Here is a 21,528-nt window from a genome sequence, read left to right on the forward strand (position 1 = left end):
CAGCTACTTTGCAAAGCTATACAATGACTATATACCTGAACAGATGTTACCCATAGGATATAGTGTCTGGTCCAGTGTAGAACACGCAACAACTGCTTTTGTTCTCTGCGTTCCCTTAGGAGACACACAATTTTCAGTTCATTCTTTCCCTTTCCTTTCCTTTCATTATCCGTTTCATTTCATTTCATTCCTTTATACTTTGAGAGTGAGTGCCCACAGAAATCGGGAAAGATATCCCAAGGAGTCTGTCAGCACAAAACCCGACGTGGGGCTTGAACTCACAAACCTGAGTTGAAATCAAGAGTCACACCCTTAACCGACTGAGCCACCCGGGTACCCCAGCAAATGTCATTTTTACAAATCTATAAAAATCCTACCTGGTTATAGAGTCTTCCTCAGCCTTCTCATCTGATCCTAAAGAAGAAAGCAAAATACATGTTAAATCAACAATCGAAAAATAGAGGAAATTACAAGTGTACAGCTTATGATTTGTTAAAAAGTATTGCTCTGGGACCACAGCAGGAAACCACACTACACTGAATGGTAATTATACCATTCGTAGGCTTAAAGCACTAAGAAATCTTACTTTCTCCTCTATATTGACCAAAAGCAAGAATGGGTTTTATCAGAATTTGACAGCTACAGGTGAACTGATGTTTACAATGGCCATCACTGACCGACTCTATGGCACTGGAGGAAACTGGTATCGTTAGGAGAATGATTATCATGAGCTGACAATGTCAGACTGAAACTAGCATGATTTTTCTGGACTTCCACTACTAGAGGAGTTGAGAGTACCTTTAGTTTGCTGTAACACGGCAGAACTTCCCCAGCTCTTCAGCAGACACTCTTCAGTTTTAGGAGGAAACACCCCCTCACAAAGTGTGCTCTATAGCTATTGTACTTTGCAGCATGGCCAAACCATAGCAAGCAGACTCTCCCTGGCCTTATTTCCAATGGCAAGGTAAGAAGGAAAGATTTGGCATTCCAGTTTGATAAAAGTTCTAACCTCTTGAGACTGTCTCCTTCCATTGCTAGAGAGTCTATCTAGACCCACCGCACATCACAGAGGAGGAGGATCCCAATGTGAGTGCTGTGTAGTGGTTCATGATGTCATTTTTCTCAACTCTCCCCATTAGGTGACACACATGGAGAGAAATCATACTTTCTTTCATGGAAGGCAGAGGTCATCAGATCTTCTACTGATGAGCAACTAAACAAAACAAAGGGCAAGGAATATCTTGAACGCCTACATTCAATTACCAGGATATTTTCACTTTCTGAACATTCAAAGACATCCACTCTATGATTCTAACTATAGGACACGTGCAAAGAGCAAGGCTATGGAGCTAAGGGTTGGCGTGAATGGAGGGAGAAACGGGCACGGCACAGAGGACTTTTAAGGCAGTGGAACTCTTTCACACGATACCACAAAGGTGGATTCACATCATTACACATTTGTTAAAACTCATAGAATGTATAACACCAAGGCTGAAAGTTAATGCAAATTAGAGACTTGGTCTCAAAACGAAGAGTTTGTGTCCATAGAAAATGCACCACTGTTGTCAGGGTGCCTGGGTGGCTCAGTTGGTTCAGCGTCCAACTCTGGATGTGAGCTCAGGTCATGATCTCACCGTTCATGGGATCAAGTCCTGCATCAGGCTCTGGGCTGACAGCACAGGATTCTTTCCCCCCTCTCCCTCTGCCCCTTGGCTGCTCACACGCATGCATGCTCTCTCGCTCAAAATTAAACCAAGGACCTGAAAGAAAAATCCTACTACAAACGGACCACTGTCGTGCAAGATGTTAACAACAGGGGAGGCTAGGCGTGTACGGGAGCATGGTATGGTATATGCACACTCTCTGTACTTCCTATTATATTTTGCTGTGAACTTAAAACTGATGAAAAAATCAGGCTTATTAAATGTATGAAACAACAAAAGCAACAAAATATGGTATCCATTGTAGCTACTCTTAGCATATACTTACTCACGATACAGTCATCTTGAACATTAAAATAGAGATCAAAGTAACACAATAGGGGTACTGTCTCCCATCTGGGAGTATATGAAAATACATAAACAAAACACAAAAATACAACAGTTATTTGTATTCGTAGGCAAGAAAACAATTGATGAATATGACCCAAAATCTTATACCTATAAACAGGGGCTCAGTACCATAGGAATAACACCTGGGTTTTCCATATAATTAAGAGATTTTCATTCTCATTTTAAATCAAAAATCATTATGTTGATCATACCTAAGCATCATAATGAAAGCTTAATCCCATAAAAAAAGATTATAATGACCTAATATGGCCCTCCCTAGGAATTTTTGTACAAATACCTACTTCATATGGATGATGAAACTGAAACCATTACCATGGTAACCATCATGTTACTTGCTAGTAAAATAAAATTTGAAGACACCACCAAAAATGACGTCAGGACTATAATTCCTATGCAGAACAGATTTCATCCAGCAGGCCAAAGATGGCTATCCTCAGAACATCCTTCTTGAATGACTGGCCCTTGGTGGTTCCCTGGGATCTTGGATTTAAGGAGGGTTCCCACCATTCCCTAGCTGTTGAAGAGTGGTTTCACTGTGCCTAAGTGCTGGTACAAGCAATATCCTTAAGGCTGTACACTTGATTTCCTTGGTGGAAACCTGGAATTTTGGGACATTCGAAGGAGAAGATGCCTATGTGATTAGCATTTGATGAAAACCTCGGGCACTGAGTATCCATAAGCCTCGTACTGGCAGACAACATTTCACTTGTGCTGTCCTAATTTCATGCTGGAGGAATTTAGCACACCCTGCTAACTCCATAGAGAAAGGATTCCTGGAAGCGTGCGCTTGGTTTCCTCTGGCCTTCACCCCATGCACCATTGCTCGGTGCTGATTGGCCCTACTTACCTGTCCCCATACCAATCCACACGCATGACTACAACTATATGCTGAGTCCTGTGCGCTCTTCTAGTGAATAATCAAATCTGGGTGTCATTGGGATGCCTCTAACACAACTGCATTATATGCAATTTTATTATTTGGGTTGATGTCTTACACGTGGTTACAGTCAGAAGGCCATGTCACAGAATACCTTTCCTGGAATCTCTTTTCTTGGTATTGGCCTTGAAAATTCCTACATCCCTATAGATCCATTTGAAGAAAGGTTTAAAAGGAATAGATGAAATCATGATGTCAGAAATTGTGAAACAAGCAACAATCTTATTTTACTCCGAAAAAAAAAATAGAGAGAGAGAGAGAGAGAGAGAGAGACAGAGAGCGAATCCTGGTGATTGCCCCTATGTTCAACCATATAAAAGTTCTCTGAAATATGAAAAATCAGTTAATTTACTCCAACTAACTAGGACTTAGTTCATTTTTCTGGCAGATAGGAATCAAAGAAGTTCCAGGGATCATTCTACAACAATCAGAACTATCAGACAGAATATGAAAGCATACTACTGATTATAGTGTTTTTTTGTTTCTTTTCCTTATTTTCCTAGAACATTAAAAATATAGTTCCCCTATTAAAGGCAGTTATTGGCAAAATAATCAAAAGTCACAAATACGGCATCCAAAATGTCAGATGAGTTATTCTGATGTCTCCCTATCTGACCCTCCTTCCAATTCTCTTATTTTGCCCTAATTGATTCTACCGTATGAAGTACCCCCATTTTATATGGCATTAATGTATATACATTTATCGCTGACTACAGATGCTTATGTTCATCCATGGTAGTTAGGAGATATCTCTGCATCATCGGCTAGGTCAGTCCTTAATGTCTTGCCAACAGTGAGGATAACAGTAAGAGTGGGATCACTTGGGGATACGACTCTGACAAATTCTGGTACGAGAAGCTCACCTGATAGTGTTGCTGCATTTCAAATAGTCTGCTCTTCCCTTTAAAGAACTAGTGTATTTTACCACCTTCCAGTAGAAACACAATACACACTGGCTTACTTTCCTTCATTTACTCCCTGTAGTCTCGGCCATTCACATCATTCCCTCTTTGGCTCTTCTCTTCTTTCCTGAGGTTCCTTAGGCCTTCCAGTATCTTGAAAGGGAACTAGTCATTTAGCTCCTTTGGTGGCACTCTCAATTTAATCTGTTGCTGGCACCACATACGATATGCAACTTATCTCCTTTTCACAACTCTTTCTCTTTCCTATGCACTTAACAGGCCGTTTTCTTTACATATTAGAATATATCAGTATTCCTGTTTTAAATCAACATTCTGTCAAATGACCTTTGCATAAAATACAGTTCTTACCTTCTACTTGTCCACTTAATATACTTTGCCCTTTCTGATCCACAGCTCCAGAGAAATGAGGAACATATTTGTTGGGCTTCTCAGACATACTCTGTTAAAAGTAGCATCGGTAATGAGTTGCGTGAAGACTTCATAAGCCTTTTCCAAGAAAATATCTGAATTTATGATTTTAATAACAATCAGACTTACAAATAAGAAAAACGTATTGAACACCAAAACCTTTAAATACCAAACCTCATATATGCTCTCTTGATTCAGCGTACCATTGAATCTTCATTTGGCTATTGACTCTCTAAACGGATCATGGAAGGCCAGAATAAGTACTTTCAAAGGCAGAAGCCTGACTTGTGTGCAGATTTCAAAAAGGAACTAACAAAACACCTTCCTTTGCATTCCTGACCAAAATAAAAGGACATTTGAAATAAGTTTTGAAACAAATTCTTTAAAAGTGTACTTGCTATAAATGAAAACTCCTTCTAATAAAATGGCAGACATTTGTTTCAGTGTCAATTCATACCTCACATGATCAGAAACTTTGGAGTATATCATGTTGAGTATCAACAAAACACTGTTGTAGCTGCTGCTTCGTTTAGGTAAACAAAGGCTTGACCTTTTTCTGGACGAAAGAAGGGTTGGATCGAATGGCAAAGTAGTAAGAAAAACTTTTCTTAAAATCATGGTGAACTAGTAGCAAAAAAAATGTAGATATAGGTATGGGACTCTTCAGAATGTGTAGTAAGCATTCAAACGGCAAGTATAAGAACATTTATGTCTCAGTCACCTGAAATGTGCCAAGCACTCATTTCACTATGCACCTTTTCTGTTTTACACACAACAATAATGATTGTGATGATGGAGTGGGTCTTCCCACTTCTTGGTCACTCTAAGTAAGACATTGGAGTAAAATGATGATCCGTGGTCCTCTCTGTCCAGAATGTCCCTCGCCACGGTCTACACGACTGGGCCTTCTGATCTTTCATTGGCACCTTTTGCCACCCTCAGATCTTTTCTGACTACCAAAATTCCCACTCCCACTCTCATCGTCATCCTCACTGCAAATGCCCCCAATATTCTCTCAACTAACATTGTCCATTTCCTATCGATGAAGCCTTTATAGTCACTTATAATGGATTGATGTCGACTTACTTTTCTGCTCCGACCACAACAACCTAAACCCTCCCCTTGTACACTCAGTAGCTAACTGCTTGGCACATACTCAGTATACAAGGACCAATTAATTAAGGTCAAAACATTTACACTAATCTCACTGAGTAGATCTTCAAAGTACCAAATCACTATACTGTTGACCCTTGAACAAAGCAAGGGTTACGGGCTCTGATGGCCATGCACTCGAAAATCCACAAATATCTTTTGAAACCTCAAAACCAAATCAAAAAAACCCAAAATTACTACTGAATTTCCTACTTTAAAAGCAATAACACTTAAAAACCAAAAAGTATATATGTATTGAAAACCAGAACATTAAAGCAGAAGGGCTTGTATATGCTCTCTAGGTCTCATCTACCTTTTCGGCCTCATTTGGCCATTGACTCTGTAAACTGAGCATGGAAAGTCAGGGTTAGGATAACGGAATGCTGAGCTTACCAACAATATACACAGTCGATTAATGCATGTTTTCCCTGTTATATGTATTACATACTGTATTCTTACACTATAAACTAAAGAAAACGTTACTAAGAAAATCATAAAAAAGGGGTGCTGGGTGGCACTGTCGGTTCAGGGTCAGGCTCTTGACTTTGGCTCAGGTCATGACCTGAGTTCAACGCTGGCAGTGTGGAGCCTGATGAAGATTCTCTCTCTGCCCCCGCTTCCCTACTCACGTGCTCTGTCTTCTCTCTCTCTCACAAAATAAATAATTAAAGAAAAGAAAAACAAGACGAAAAAGAAAATCATAAGGAAGAGAAAATATGTTTACAGGATGGTACTGTATTTATTGAAAAAAATCTGTACGTATGTGGACTCCCACAGTCCAAACCCATCTTGTTCAAGGGTCAAATGTATACCTATATGACGTCTCCACTAAGAGTTTACTGGAACTTATTATAGCCCCAAATGAGAAAATCAAAAACGCATTCTAACTTTGCCATTCTTTTCTGGACACTAGGGCCATTTTATTGGCCTTCGAACACCTTCCCATTGAAAACAAGCATTCTTGGGGGGCTTGGGTGACTTAGTCGATTAGGCACCCAACTTTGAAATTGCGAAAAGGAAAGTAAAAGGTGGAGGGAGGAGTTAAGATGGCAGGGGAGGGGATCAGAATTTCCCTTGTCCCTCAAACACAGCAGTATTGAGGTCACAACACTTGGAATACAAGGAATACAGGAGGCAGAGGGACAGAAAAATCTCCACAGGTGCAAAGTGAAAGCTTGGCGGGACAGAAGGGTGTGTATGCGAATTGGGAGACATACAATGGGCAGCACAGGCATGGAGTGGGGGAAGCCCTTTGGTGGAGAAACGAAAGGAAGGTAGAGGGAGAGGCTGTGGGAAGTGCATTTGGATATGAGAAAGCCTGTCCGGACCACAGACCAAGGAGAGATCCAGAGGACCAGTTTCTACTTTGCAAAGCAGCCTTAGAGGCTAAAAAACAGGATTTTCAAGGTTGCCAGACTTTCTCTAGACCAGAGCTACCACCTCCCATGCCTGGTGGGGAGGGAGCCGCCCCTAGGCTTGGTAGCAATCTCAGGGCTACACTGGGAGAGAACACCTTGAGATTGGTGGAAAGGGGAGGTATTGCCCTGCCCAAGGGAAAAAGACCGTGCAGGCACGAGCCAGAGGCCCTCTGTCCACTGGGCAGAGTGGCGCAACTCCACTACCAGGTCCGAGCAAAGCGGGATCCTACAGGGTTTTGAATCCCAGCTCAGTGCTCAGGTGGCGCAGGGGACTGTGCAGCAAGGCAAGCCGGCTCCCCAGGCTATTCCGCGAGGATAGCCTAAACAGTGAGTTTTGAGACACCTCGTGTGGGCAGGAGAGATTGGGGTGTCGCCATTTCTCTCCCCATGACCAACATCGTGGGGCTTCAGGGAATGGACAGTGAGCCTCCGTGGAGGCAGGCCCATTACACCGAACCCTGGCTCTCTGTGCCTCGTAACTGCTTCTCTGTAGGAGTGAGACTGACACTGATGGGACCACACAGCCCCTCCTCTGGACCAGCACAGCCACCAGTCCCAGGCACCAATAGACAACTCTCCTCCGGGTTTCTATCTTTGTTTGTTTGTTTGTTTGTTTGTTTTCATTTGAGTTATTATTTTGTCTTTCCTTTTCTTTTTTAATGTTTATTTCTTCATTTTGAGAGAGTGAGTGAGTGATCAAGCAGAAGAGATGCAGAGAGAGGGAGAGAGAGAATCCGAGCAGGATCCATGCTCTCACTGCAGAACCTGATGGGGGTTTTGAACCCACCAACAGCGACAACATGACGTGAAGCAAATTCAAGAGTCGGACGCTTCAGCTACTGAGCCACCCAGGCGCCCATCTTTTCTTTCCTTTGCTTTCCCTTTCTTCTAAAAGAGCACCTTTTTTCTCTTTCTACTATGCTCTTACCTCTTCTCCCTTTGGAAACAGCCTAGGAGTCTCGAGTTGACATGGGTCAAAACCAATTATATATCTACATATATCTATATATCTTAATATATACCTATATATCTATATTTAGATATATATAGATATATCTATAGATAGATAGATAGATAGATAGATATAGATAGATATATTTTTTTAGTTTGTTCCTCTATTCTGGTTGTTTGTTTGATTGCGCATTTTCTCTATACTTTTCTAGATCTCCTTCTTCATTTTCCTCCCTCTCTTTCTGGATTAAGCCCTATAGCTCCTTTGAGTCACTGCTTGGTCTTTTTTTCCATTCCAGTCAGTTCTCTTTTTGTTTGGGCTAAGGATTCTTCACCACCTTCTTCTCCTTGTTTCCAGGATTACTTCAACAAACAAATCAAAGCCCATCAGGTGGAAGGCCCAAACCGCCATTCCAAGTAGCGAGAACAGCAGCCAAAGACGCACCGAAAGAGTGCACACAACACACTCCAAAACACATTTGTTCAACTGCCAGGCCCTGGACAGTATAGGAGCTCTTTTTAATATAGTAGTACTCGCAGGTGTGGGACAGAGAACAAGCTATTCAAACACATAAAGGGCAGGAATCTAGCCAAAACGACGAAATCGAAGAATTCTGCTCAAAAAAAATTCCGGGAAGAAAGGACAGCCAGAGAAGTGCTCAAAAGAGACAGAAACAATATATGTGAGCACATTTTAGGAATGACACTCATAAGATGCATAGTTGCGCTTGAAACCACGCATAGAAGACAGCAGACAATCTACTGCTTCAGAGATCAAGGACCTAAGGAATCGTCACGATGAACGCTGAACATGAAATGGTGTAAAGGAGATACAAAGTAAACTAGATGCAGTGACAGCAAGGACGGGAGAAGCAGCAGACAGAATCGGTGAAACAGAAGATACAATTGTGGACAAAGATGAAGCAGGGAAAGGAAAGGAAGGAAATGACTAGATCACGAGGCAGGTACTAGAGACCTACGTGATTCAGTGAGATGAAATATTAGCCACATCCTAGGATTCCCAGAAGAAGAAGAGTGAGAGAAAGGGGCAGAAGGTTTTTTTGGAACAACTTATAGCTGAGAGCTTCCCTCATCTGGGGAAGGAAATGGGCATCCAAGTCCTGGCGGCACAGAGAATTCCTTTCCAAATCAACAAACCCAGGTCAACACCACGACATGCCATAGCAAAATTGGAAAAATACAAAGATCAAGAGAGAATTCTGAAAGCAGCTAGGGACAAACGGGGCTTAATCTGCAAGGGAAGACACATAAGGGTAGCAGCAGACCTGTCCAATGAAACTTGGCAGGGCAGAAGGGACGGGTAGCAAATGGTCAGTGTGCTGAATGGGAACATATGTGGCGAAGAATCCCTTCCCCAGCAAGGCTGTCATTTAGAATAGAAGGAGAGAGAAAGTCTTCCCCAGACAAACAACACCTCATGGAGTTCATGACCACTAAACCAGCCCTGCAGGAGATCCTAAGGGGAGAGTCTGTGAGTGGAAAGCAGCAGAGACTACAAAGGACCAGAGGCCTCACCAAAAGCATGAAACCTTCAGATAACACAATGGCACTAAATCCATATCTTTAACTAATCACTCTGAATGTCAATGGACTCAATGCCCCAATCAAAAGACACAGGGAATCAGAATGGACAAAACACAAAACAAAACAAAACAAAACAACAAGATCCATCTGTATGTTGTCAGTAAGACACTGATGTTAGACCCCAGGACACCTCCAGATTCAAAGTGAAGCTATGGGGAACCACCTATCATGTTACCAGAAGTCAAAAGAAACCTGGAGTCGCCACACTTCCACCAGAAAGACTAGATTTTAAACCAGAGACTGTAGTAACAGATTCAGAAGGGCAGTGGATCATAGTTAAGGGGTCTATCCATCAAGAGGAGCTAACAATTGCAAATGTTTATGGCCCCAAAGTGAAACGCCCACACATATGAATCGATTAATCACAAACATGATTAAATGTATACATACAAATACCATGATTGTAGACGACTTTAAGACTCCATTCATGGCAATAGGTGGATCACCAAGGCAGAAAATCAGTAAGGAAACACATATCCAATGTGTCATTGGACCAGATGTATTCAGATATACATAGATATATATTGGCCTAATATATGCATTTATATACATGGATATCAACACCGATACATTAAGATCTTTTCATCCAACAGCAGTAGAATGCACATTCTTCTTACGTGCACATAGAACATTCTCCAATATAGATCACATCCTGGGTCACAAAACAGCCCTCCACAAATATAAAAGGACTGAGATCATACCATGCATATTTTCTGATCACAAGGCTCAGACACTTGCAATCAACCGCAAGAACAAAAACTGGAAAGCCTCAAAATGCTTGGAGATTACAGAACTTCCTACTCAATAAAGAATGGTTCCACCAGGCGATTAAGGAAGAAATTAAAAACCATATGGAAGCAAATGAAAATGAAAACACGCAATCCAAACTCTTTAGGATGCAGCAAAGGCAGTCCTTAGAGGAAAATACATTGCAATCCAGGCCTATCTCCAGAAGCAATGATGGTCCCAATACAGAAACTAACTTCACTCCTAAACGAACTAGAAACACAGCAGCAAAGAAAGCCCTACGTCAGCAGAAGAAGGGAAACAAAACAGAGTAGAGCAGAAATAAATCCTATAGAATCCAAAAACAAGGTTGCACACATGAATCAATATAAGAGATGTGTTTTTTTTAAATAAACAAAATTGATAACCCCTTAGCCACACTTCTCAAAAAGAAGAAAGAGAGGCCCAAACAGATAAAATCACAAATAGAAGATGAGAAATCACAACCAACACCACAGAAATACAACAAGGATCCGAGGATACTATTAAAAAGTATATGCCAACAACCTGGACAACCTGGAAGACATGGACAAATTCCTAGATACCCACACACTACCAAAAGCCAAACGGGAAGAAATAGAAAACGTGAACAGACCCATAACCCTTGAAGACATTCAATCAGTTATTACAAACCTCCCAACAAATAAGAGTCCTGGGCAGGATGGCATCCCAGGGGAATTCTCCCAGACCTTTAAAGCAGAGTTAATCCTTCTTATTCTCAAGCTGTTCTAAAAAATAGAAATGGAAGGAAAGCTTCTGGACCCCTTCTATGAAACCAGCATTACGTTGATTTCCAAAGCAGACAGAGACCCCACTAAAAAGCAGAATGACAGGCCAATGTCCCTGATGAACATGGATGCAAACCTTCTCAACAAGATACTAACAAATGTAATGCAACGGTATATTAAGAGTATGATTCGCCCGGATCAAGTGCGATTCATTCCTGGGCAGCAGGGCTGGTTCAATATTCACAAATCAATCAACATGACACGTCCCATGAAGAGAAGAAAGGATAAGAACCATATGATCCTGTCAATAGATGCAGGGAACGCATTTGACAAAATACAGTACCCTTTCTTAATACAACCCTCAAGAAAATCAGATAGAAGGAATAGACCTTCAAACCCTAAAAGCCACATATGAATGGCCCACAGCTAAAGCCTCCTCCATGGAGAAACACTGAGAGCTTTTCCCCTGAGATCAGGAACATGAAAAGATTTCTACTCTCACCACTGTTGCTTAACATAATGTTGGAAGTCCTAGACTCAGACATCACACAACAAAATGAAATAAAAGGCATCCAAGTTGGCAAAGAAGAGGTCAAACATTCACAGTTGGCAGATGACACGATATTCTATGTGGACATCCTGAAAGCCTCCCCCCAAAACTGCTAGAATCGACACATGCATTCAGCAAAGCTACAGGATAAAAATCAATGCACCCAAATCAGTTGCATGTCTATACACCAGTCATGAAGCATTAGAAAGAGATATCAAGGAATCGATCCCATTTACCACTGCACCAAACCATAAAATATCTAGCATTAAACCTAACCAAAGAGGTAAAAGATCTGTATGCTGAAAACTATAGACAACTTATGAAAGAAACTGAAGAACACACAAAGAACCTGGAAAATATCCCATGCTCATGGGTTGCAAGAACAAACATTTTTAAAATGTCAATACTACTCAAAGCAATCTGTACATTCAATGCAATCCCAATCAAAATAACAGCAGCATTCTTCACAGAACTAGAACAAACAATCCTAAACTTTGGAGAGAACCACAAAAGACCGAGAACAACCAAAGTAAGGTTGAAAAAGAAAACCAGAGTGGGGGAGGCATCACAATCCCGGACTTTAGCCTGTACTACAAAGCTGGACTCCTCAAACGCACCATATTAGCTCCAAACAAGCACAGAGGCCAATGGAATAGAATAGAGAACCCAGAAATGGGCCCACAGATGTGTGGCCAACTAAGCTCCAACAAAGCAGGAAAGAGGAACCAATGCAAAAAAGACAGTCTCTTTAGCTAATGGTACTGGGAGAACTGGACAGCAACATGCACAAGAGTGAACCTGGACCACTTTCTTACACCTTACACAAACATAAACTCCAATGCATGAAAAAGCTAACTGTGAGACAGGAAACCATCAAAATCCTAGAGGAGAAAACAGGCAACCACCTCTCTGACCTTGGCTGCAGCAATTACTTACTTGACATGTCTGCAAAGGCAAGGGAAATAAAAGCAAAAGTGAACTTTTGGGACCTCATCAAGATACAAAGCTGCCACAGAGCAAAGGCAACAATCAACAACTTTAAAGGCAACCGACGGAATGGGAGAAGATATGTATTTGCAAATGGCATATCACATAAAGCGTTAGTATAAAAAAGTCTACAAAGAACTTGCCAAACTCAACACCCGAAAACCAAGTAAGCAAAGAAAGGGGCAGAGGACGTGAACAGACACTTTTCCAAAGGAGACATCCAGATGGCCAACGGACACATGCAAAGATGCTCAACATCACGCATCATCCAGGAAATACAAATCAAACCCCACTGGGATAACACCTCAATCAGTCAGAGTGCGGTGGTGACATTCACAACTCTGGAAATAACAGATGTTGGCGACGATGTGGCGAAATGGGAACCCTCTTACACTGTTGGTAGCAATGCAAATGGGTGCAGCCACTGTGGAAAACAGTGTGGAGGTTCCTCAAAAAATTAAAAATAGAATTACCCTACAACCCAGCAATAGCACTATTAGGCATTTATCCAAAGGATACAGGAGTGCTGATTTGTAGGCGCACATGTACCCCAGAGTTGATAGCATTTCTATCAACAATCGCCAAATTATGGAAAGAGCCCAAATGTCCATCAACTGATGAATGGCTAAAGAAGAAGTGGTGGTCTATCTACAATGGAATAATACGACCTGGCCATGAGAAAGAATGGAATCTTGCCATTTGCAACACTGTGGAAGCAACTGGAAGGTATAATGCTAAATGAAATAAGTCGGTCAAGAGAAAGATATTGTATGTTTTCACTCATATGTGGAATTTGAAAACTTCACACAAGACCATAGGGGAAGGGAAAGAAAAACAATGGTTACAAATACCTAGAGGGAGGCAAACCATATGACGCCCTTAAAAGACAGAGAACAAGCTGAGGGTTGATGGGGGTGGGGAGTTAAGGGGGTGGAAAAAAGGGATGGTGGGCATTGAGGAGGGCACATGTTGGAATGAGCCCTGGGGTTATCTGGAAGTGATGAATTCGAGGAATCTACTCCCGAAGCCAAGACTACACTGTACACACTATGTATTCCCTAACTGGACACTAAATTGTAAAATAATAAAAATAAAGAATAAATAAAAAATAATAATGAATACAGGGGAGGGGAGCCTGGGTGGCTCAGTCAGTTAAGTCTCCGACTTTGGCTCACGTTCACGTTTGGCTCTTGGTTCATGAGTTCGAGCTCCGCATCAGTCTCTCTGCTGTCAGCACAGAGCCTGCTTTGGACCCTCTGTACCCTCTCCCTACCCCTCCCCTTCTCCCTCACTTTCTCTGTCTCAAAAATGAACAAACACTAAAAATATTGCTAAGGAGTAAAAATAATATAATCACAAAAGCAGGGGAAAAAACATGAGATTCAAGATTCCAACTCCATATTCCAACAGTAGTTTTAAGGATGTAAAATATGCTTTTACTAATATACACAAATAGTCATTTCTGTAATGAATGGCATTAAGAGTCATAAAATGTTTTAACTGTGAAACACTAATTCAGGATTTTATAAGAATACTACTTTTTAAAAATTAATCTTGGGACGCCTGGGTGGCTCAGTCAGTTGAACATCCAACTCTTAGTTTCAGCTCAAGTCATGATCCCAAGGCCGTGGGATCAAGCCCTGCGTCAGGTCCACAGGAAGCATGGAGTCAGCTTGCGATTCATATGCTCCCTCACTCTCTATCAAGAATCAACATTTTAAAAAATAGTAAAATGAATAAAAAAAGTTAATCTTAAGGGACAAGACTTAAAGTATAGAAGAGAAATACAGGATTACAGAATTTTGAGCATTTTCCAGGACTACCACGATTTCTAAGAAAAATATAAAAACCGATTTTAAACTTCATATACTTTTATTATTCCACTGGGAACAGCATATGAAGAACTCTAATTTCCTGTCTACACCATATAGGAAGGTGGTTAAGGACCCAAGAAGGAATCTAGCATTAAGCAACTAATACATTTATGATCATCCAATTTGAAGATTTTAAAGTCTTCCAATACATGTTTGATTATCAAGGAAGACTGAACATTCCCAGGAGGAAAGAAGATAGGGACCAAAAAAAAATCAACTCAGCAGTCTTTCTCAGTTTTAGACATGAAAGAATTTACATGCTAAATTGAACAACTATGAGTACTAAAGTTTCCCCTGAATAATATAAAATGTATCTTGGGGTGCCTGGGGGACTCATTCGGCTAAGCATCCGACTTCAGCTCAGGTCACGATCTCATGGTTCCTGAGCTCGAGCCCCGCGTGTCAGGCTCTGTGCTGACAGCTCAGAGCCTGAAGCCTGCTTCAGATTCTATGTCTCCCTCTCTCTCTGCTCTTCCCCCGCTCATGCTCCATCTCTCTCAAAAATAAATAAATATTGTTTTAAAAATGTATCTATAGTTGGAACTCTTCAAAAAAGTAAAAATCACCTCCTACAATGAATTTTGCATACCCCCTTGGCAACCTTTCCTGCCTTATGATTCTGTCATGACAGAGTTCATATTAGACAGAAATCTATACATGTTGAGTTCATTCATTTGGTATGTGTGTATGTGTCTATTCTATGCAAATACTATTAAAAAAAAAGAGTGGCACCTGGGTGGCTCAGCTGGTTAAGCGTCCAACTTGATTTTGGCTCGTTATTCAAGCTCTGTGTCGGGTTTGACACTAGCGGCACAGAGCCTGCTTAGGATTCTCTCTCTCTCTCTCTCTCTCTCTCTCTCTCTGCCTCTGTCTTACTCTCTCTCTCTCAAAATACATAAACAGTTGAAAACTTAAAATTAAAAAAAGATAAATCAGAATGCAGAAAACATATTTCATATATTTTTTTCTTTCAGAGTGTGGCAGATTAAGTGGCACCTGGGTGGCTCAGGCAGTTAAGCATCTTGATTTGGGCTCAGGTCGTCATCTCCCAAACCGGTTTGTGAGTCTGAGCTATGCGTCGAGCTCTGTGCTGACAATGAAGAGCCTGTTTGGGATTCTCTACGTCTCTCCCCTCTCTACCTGTCCCTACCCTGCTTGCTCTCTCTCTCAAAATAAATAGCTAAAAAACAAAAAAACAAATTCAGTGTTGCAGCTTCAAATTTAGTTTTTCATTTTACAGATAAAGAACCTTATTGACCTCACCAGAAATTTTATTTAATGAAAAGAATAAATGTTTATTTCCTCTCTTTCTCTCAAAAATACCTAAAATATACCAAGATTTTACCACACGCTAAGTTACCTTAGAAACCCCAAGAAAGACAATAGCCAAAAAGTGAAAATTCGCAATCAACCTGGTATGGACTAAAACAGATTTCACTCTGCATTCCTTAGAAACACAGGTTTTGCTAAACTAAATCTAGGATATCACCTTTATTAAACTGAAAGGGAAGGGCAAAAATTTCTTTCGGTTCTTCACAGAAATCAGGTGTAAGCCATTCGGAAAAGTCTAAGCATTATTTTGGTTGTTACCTGGCTTTTTTTCCCTTAATTTGCACTTAAAATATTTCCTCCCACATTTTATAATTTAAAGAGCATCTGCTCTGCCTTAATGCCACTATTGCTGCTGTGATTTTATGATCCTTTCTCTCAACTCTTCATACTTTAAGTTCATCTCGCCCTTCTAAAATGAATTCTTCCCCTTCACCCCCCTCCTCATCTCATATGCATTGAGCTATTCTTTCCAGCTGCCTTCTCCTTCTTTGCTTCCATAAAGGCATACCCGAGAATTGTCTACTCCCACCAAACTTTCTAAATGTCAATCCTGTACCTTCCTCTCTGTTGTCATTACACTGATTTCTATTATGATCTTGAGGACTTCCGTTTCTTCCTAAGATCCTTTTCATCATTATAAGGAGCAAGAGGATGGTATGGGGTGGGGGCAGTATAAAACGAAACAACTTACCTTTGCAAGACCAAGGACAGCTAACGTCTTGAGAGAAGGTTTCAGAAGAGATTTAGATGATGGTAAAACAGGAACAGGATCGCCATAAACTCTGACTGGTGGTTTGGAAAGAGTTTCAGCCATATTTTTATTTTCAGAATCAGGATTGTTGTCCTCAGATAAGGTTCCATCTTTTGGTTTCATAGTACCACGTTTTGGTCTCACTTAGTAGAAAACAAAGTAAAGAGGACATGAAAATATCTGTAACTTCAAATTAGTGAATAACACAAGAATGGACAAGAATTAGTGAATAATACAAGTCTTCCAATAGCTTACTGTTTTTAATGAATTGCCAAGAGGAATGCATAGCTTTGCTATGCGTGATTTCAGGACATTCTAGAAAAGAATTAATAGCTTTAAGGATTACAAGAATCCAATTCAATAAAATCATTGTAATATTCACCATTACCAAATGAGCACCATTACACAAGGAACACAGGCTTTGGAATCATTCAAATGTAGATTCACATCTCAGTTATGCCGTTAACTATTTATTACCAGTCTCCATTTCCTTATGTGGTGAGGATTAAAAGAGATCTCATAAGTAGTCCCAAATGTTACTCGCCGTACCTATAACTGATTAATATTGGGTAAATACTTTACCAAAGTAACCTCAGATAAACAATGAACCCTAGGTAATTGAAAGCATGTTGAAAAAACTAACACTAAGAAATTTAAATATGTTATCTTGTGAAGTGTTTGCATGATTTAGACTAGCATGAACTATCTCTTGTAAGAGAAAATATACAAACGTACTCTTCAGTAGTATCTTATGTTGGTAAGTTAGAATTGCAAACAGTTTAAGTGGCTTCTGCTTCTCAAAACACTAAAGACAAATATGACTATTTAAATGTAGTTCCTTCTGGGACGCCTGGGTGGCTCACTCAGTTAAGTGACCAACTTTTCTTTTATTTATTTATTTATTTTTTTTTATTTTTTTTTTAAATGTTTTTATTTATTTTTGAGACAGAGAGAGACAAAGCATGAACGGGGGAGGGGCAGAGAGAGAGGGAGACACAGGCTCCCTCAGAAGCAGGCTCCAGGCCCTGAGCCATCAGCCCAGAGCCCGACGCGGGGCTCGAACTCACGGACCGTGAGATCGTGACCTGAGCTGAAGTCGGACGCTTAACCGACTGAGCCACCCAGGCGCCCCAGTGACCAACTTTTCATGTCAGCTCAGGTCATGAACTCAAGGTTAGTGGGGTTCAACCCACACATCGGGCTCTGTGCTGACAGCGTGGAACCTGCTTGAAATTCCCTCCTTTCCTCTCTGTCTGCCCCTCCCTACTAGCACTTGCTCATTCTCTCTCTCTCTCCCTCCCTTTCCAAGAGAAATACAAACACTACAAAAACATTTAGCTCAGCTCCTTCCAAGAAAGAGAAAAAAGAATAATAAACCTTGTGGGGCAATGAGTCATGGATGAAAACCACACACAGACAGTAGAATTCCATAACCAATATGTTGACAATGGAGTTGACAGAAAGTGATGTACTAAAAGAACAGACACTAAACAAATGTTTTCTGCAAGGAAATATTAGGGTAGGGGTAAACCATTAAAAAAGAGCATGGTGGTGGGAACACGTAGGTGGCTCAGCCAGTTCAGCGTCCAACTTCAGCTCATGAGTCATGATCTCACGGTTTGTGGGTTTCCACCCCACATTGAGCTCTGTGTTGACAGCTCAGAGCCTGGAGCCTGCTTTGGATTCTGTGTCTCCCTCTGTCTCTGACCCTACCCCGCTTGCACTCTGTCTCTCTCGTGCGCTTCAAAATAAATAAACTTAAAAACATCAAAAATATCTTAAAAAGCATGGGGGGAGAAGAGGAAAAAAGGAAAAAAAAAATGAGACATGACCAACCAATGAAGCATGAGCTTAAGACAAGGAAGAAAAGCAGAAATGTAAGCAAAATAAGATAAGTGGAAACAACATACATTTTTCAACAGGTACATAAGTAGGATGGGAATATAGTATGAACAATAGTCTCTTTTAAACCTTTGAAAGATTATATATATATATATATATATATATATATATATATATCCTATATGTAAAACAGAGGCTTTGATTCACAGTATATCCCTAATAATACTGACTCTTATCACACTACAGTTATCTGGTTATAAGTACTGTAATAAAGAATTTAATTTTTTTCAGTATAAAATAAATTGTTCAATTACTGGCATCTATCCCTTCCTAAAAGCTATAAATTATTACTAGACTAACAAAAGAACAGAAAAAGAGAGGTTCCTAACACGTCAACATTCACTATGGAGAAAGAATTGTGAATGAGAATTCTAGGAAGAAATGGGAAACTTCAAAGGATGTAGGTAATGGGACACAGATGGGGTTAAACAAACAAAGGCTGAGGACTTTTTCTCTGCAATTCTAAGCTCACAATGGGAGGATACTAAAAATATACTGTAACCTTCTTTCTTATGTAATTCCTGATTTCCTCAATAGAATTCATTTGCGTTTATACGTATTAAACACTAAAACGGAATATAAACTGAAGCCTGACTTTTTAAATTCACATATTTAATTGTGACATATCATGCGTATTTTGTTACTTTTCAAACTCCATTCTACAGAATTCCATTTCCCTACTCATTTATTCACATTAAAAAACTATGACATTGTTTCTTCCAAGCAAGACTTCATTCTAGGAGCTCCAGGAGTCAAACAAGTGTGTTTCCTAACCTGCAGTAGCTTATGATGTAGGGGCTTTGAAGTGAATATTTAAATAAGTATCAGATGTCTGAAACTTTAAATTTTAGAATCGGACACAAGGACTAGGAGGAGATAGTTTTCAAAGCTAGTGTATGAAACATTTCTGAAATTAGAAATTTGACAACTTGGCTGTGAAGAGCCTCTGCTCATAGAGCTACTCTTTTCAGCAAAATACGTATTCTTCGGGGAGATGCACAATTTTAACTTACTCTTCATGGAGTTATTTCAAAACTACAGGGGAACACTTCTGTAACGTAAATGTTGAGAAATAATGTAAACACCTAAATTTCTACATTTTCTAATATGATTTTAGTCTAAATGTAGAACAAAGGATAGAACCAAAGGAAAATCCTGTATCTCACCAAAAATAAAACTTGCCCGGGGCGGGGGGCAACCTACAATAGATACTTGGACCCAATCAGGTTTCATTTAGGCATGAGTATTATCAGTCATGTTACTATCACAGTAAGAATCCTTATCCTTAACCAAATGTCACATTTCCTCCACTATGGGAAAGCTTTTCCTAATATAATTTGACGGTCATTATATATTTTCCAGCCCATTCTTTTATCAGCCTCCACCTGTAGGATTTACCAAAGTACAACAAAAGAAAAGAAAAGAAAACAAAGCAAAACATTCAACACGTCATGTATCTGTAAAGTGGGTTTTTTCTTGCTAACTTTCCATGACACACATAAAATAATGATACACAGCCTCCTCTTAAATTTTCAGAGTAAATAAGGGAGAAAACTCAATTCAGAGCAGGAAAGTGAGTTTCACAGGAGAGAACTTTACCTTGGTACCAAAATGTAAGACTTGGCTAGATGATGTAGGCCATGAATCATCAGGACCAGGTTTGTCAGAAAGCCTTTAGAGCAAAAATATACAACAAAAACATGTTCATTTATTTTAAAAGAAAATTTAAAAAGTTAAGGGATAGGTCACCTATCTGTATATTAAACCACGATTCTTGGTATCATTAAAAGTTGGCCTCTGGTTTTTTACATTAAGTTTTATTTTAATTACAGTAATAATAGCATCAAGTGTTATATTAGTTTATTAATATAGTGATTCACCAACTCCATACTCACCCCATGCTCATCATGACAAGGGCACTCCTTTATCCCCATCACCTCTTTCAGCCCTCACACCACTAAACTCCTCTCTGGGAACCATTTGTTCTCGGCAGTTAAGAGCCTATTTCTTGGTTTGTCTCTCCCTTATTCTTTCCCTTTGCACTTTTCTTGTTTCTTAAGTGCTCATGATTAGCATCACATGGTATTTGCCTTTCCCTGATTTTCCTTAACATACTACTCTCAGTCTCCATCCAGGGCATTGAAATGGCAAGATTTCATTGTTTCATGGTTGAGTAATATTCCAGTGTGTGTGTGTGAGTGTGTGTGTATGTGTGTGTGTGTGTATACATATCCACACACATACATACATATAGGACTTCTCCTTCTTTCACTCATTTGTCCATGGACGCTTGCACTGGCTATTGGAAATAATGCTGCAATAAACACAGAGGTGCATGTGTCCCATGGAATTCGTGTTTTTGTATTATCTTGGGTAGTATCCAGTAGTTACTGGATCATAGGAGAGTTCTGTTATTAATTTTTTGAGAAACCTCCATACTGTTTTCCACATGGGCCGCATTTGCATTTTCACCAACAGTGCAAGAGGTTTCCTTTGTCTCCACATCCTCGCAAACACCTGCTTCTTGTGTCTTGGAGTGTAGTCATTCTGACAGGTGTGACGTGATATCTCGTTGTTCTTTTGGGGAGCATTTTTTCATGTGTCTGTTGACCATATGTATATTGTCTTTGGAAAAATGTCTGGTTATGTCTTCTGCTCATTTTTAAACTGGGCTTTTTTGGAGGGGAGGATACTTACTCGTATCAATTTTTTATCCTTTATGGATACTAACGCTTTACTGGATTTGCAAAACATTTGCAAATATGTTCTCCCATCCCAGAGGATGCCTTTCAGTTTTGAAGGTTTCCTTCACTGTGCAAAAGCTATGTAGGTTAATGTAGTCCCCAAACTTTATTCTTGCTTTATTTCCCTTGGCTCAAGAGGCATAACTAGTAAAATGTGGCTACAGCCAAAGTCAGAGAAATGACGGCCCGTGCTCTCTTCAAGGATTTTTTTTTATGGTTTCAAGTATCACACGTAGGTCTGTAATTCATTTTGAGGTTATTTGTGTGTATGGTACAGAAATTGGCCCAGGTTCATTCTTTGGAATGTGGCTTGTCCGGTTTACCCAACACCATTTGGTGAAGAGACTGCCTTTTCCGCACTGGATAGTCTTTCCTGTTTGTGGAAGATGAACTGACCATACACTGGTG

The 21,528-nt window shown here is 40.2% G+C and overlaps 1 protein-coding gene across 1 annotated transcript in view; it reads right to left on the reverse strand.

Annotated features, from left to right (window-relative positions):
- Positions 1-21,528, reverse strand: part of LOC131495869 (ankyrin repeat domain-containing protein 26-like) — a 168,276-nt gene that overhangs the window by 96,841 nt on the left and 49,907 nt on the right. The window contains exon 7 of the mRNA XM_058701043.1: positions 19,976-20,048. Within this exon, the coding sequence (XP_058557026.1) occupies positions 19,976-20,048 (73 nt within the window). The remainder of the gene's footprint in view (positions 1-19,975; positions 20,049-21,528) is intronic.

This window comes from Neofelis nebulosa, chromosome 15 (assembly GCF_028018385.1).
Source record: "Neofelis nebulosa isolate mNeoNeb1 chromosome 15, mNeoNeb1.pri, whole genome shotgun sequence".
Lineage (NCBI taxonomy): Eukaryota > Metazoa > Chordata > Mammalia > Carnivora > Felidae > Neofelis > Neofelis nebulosa.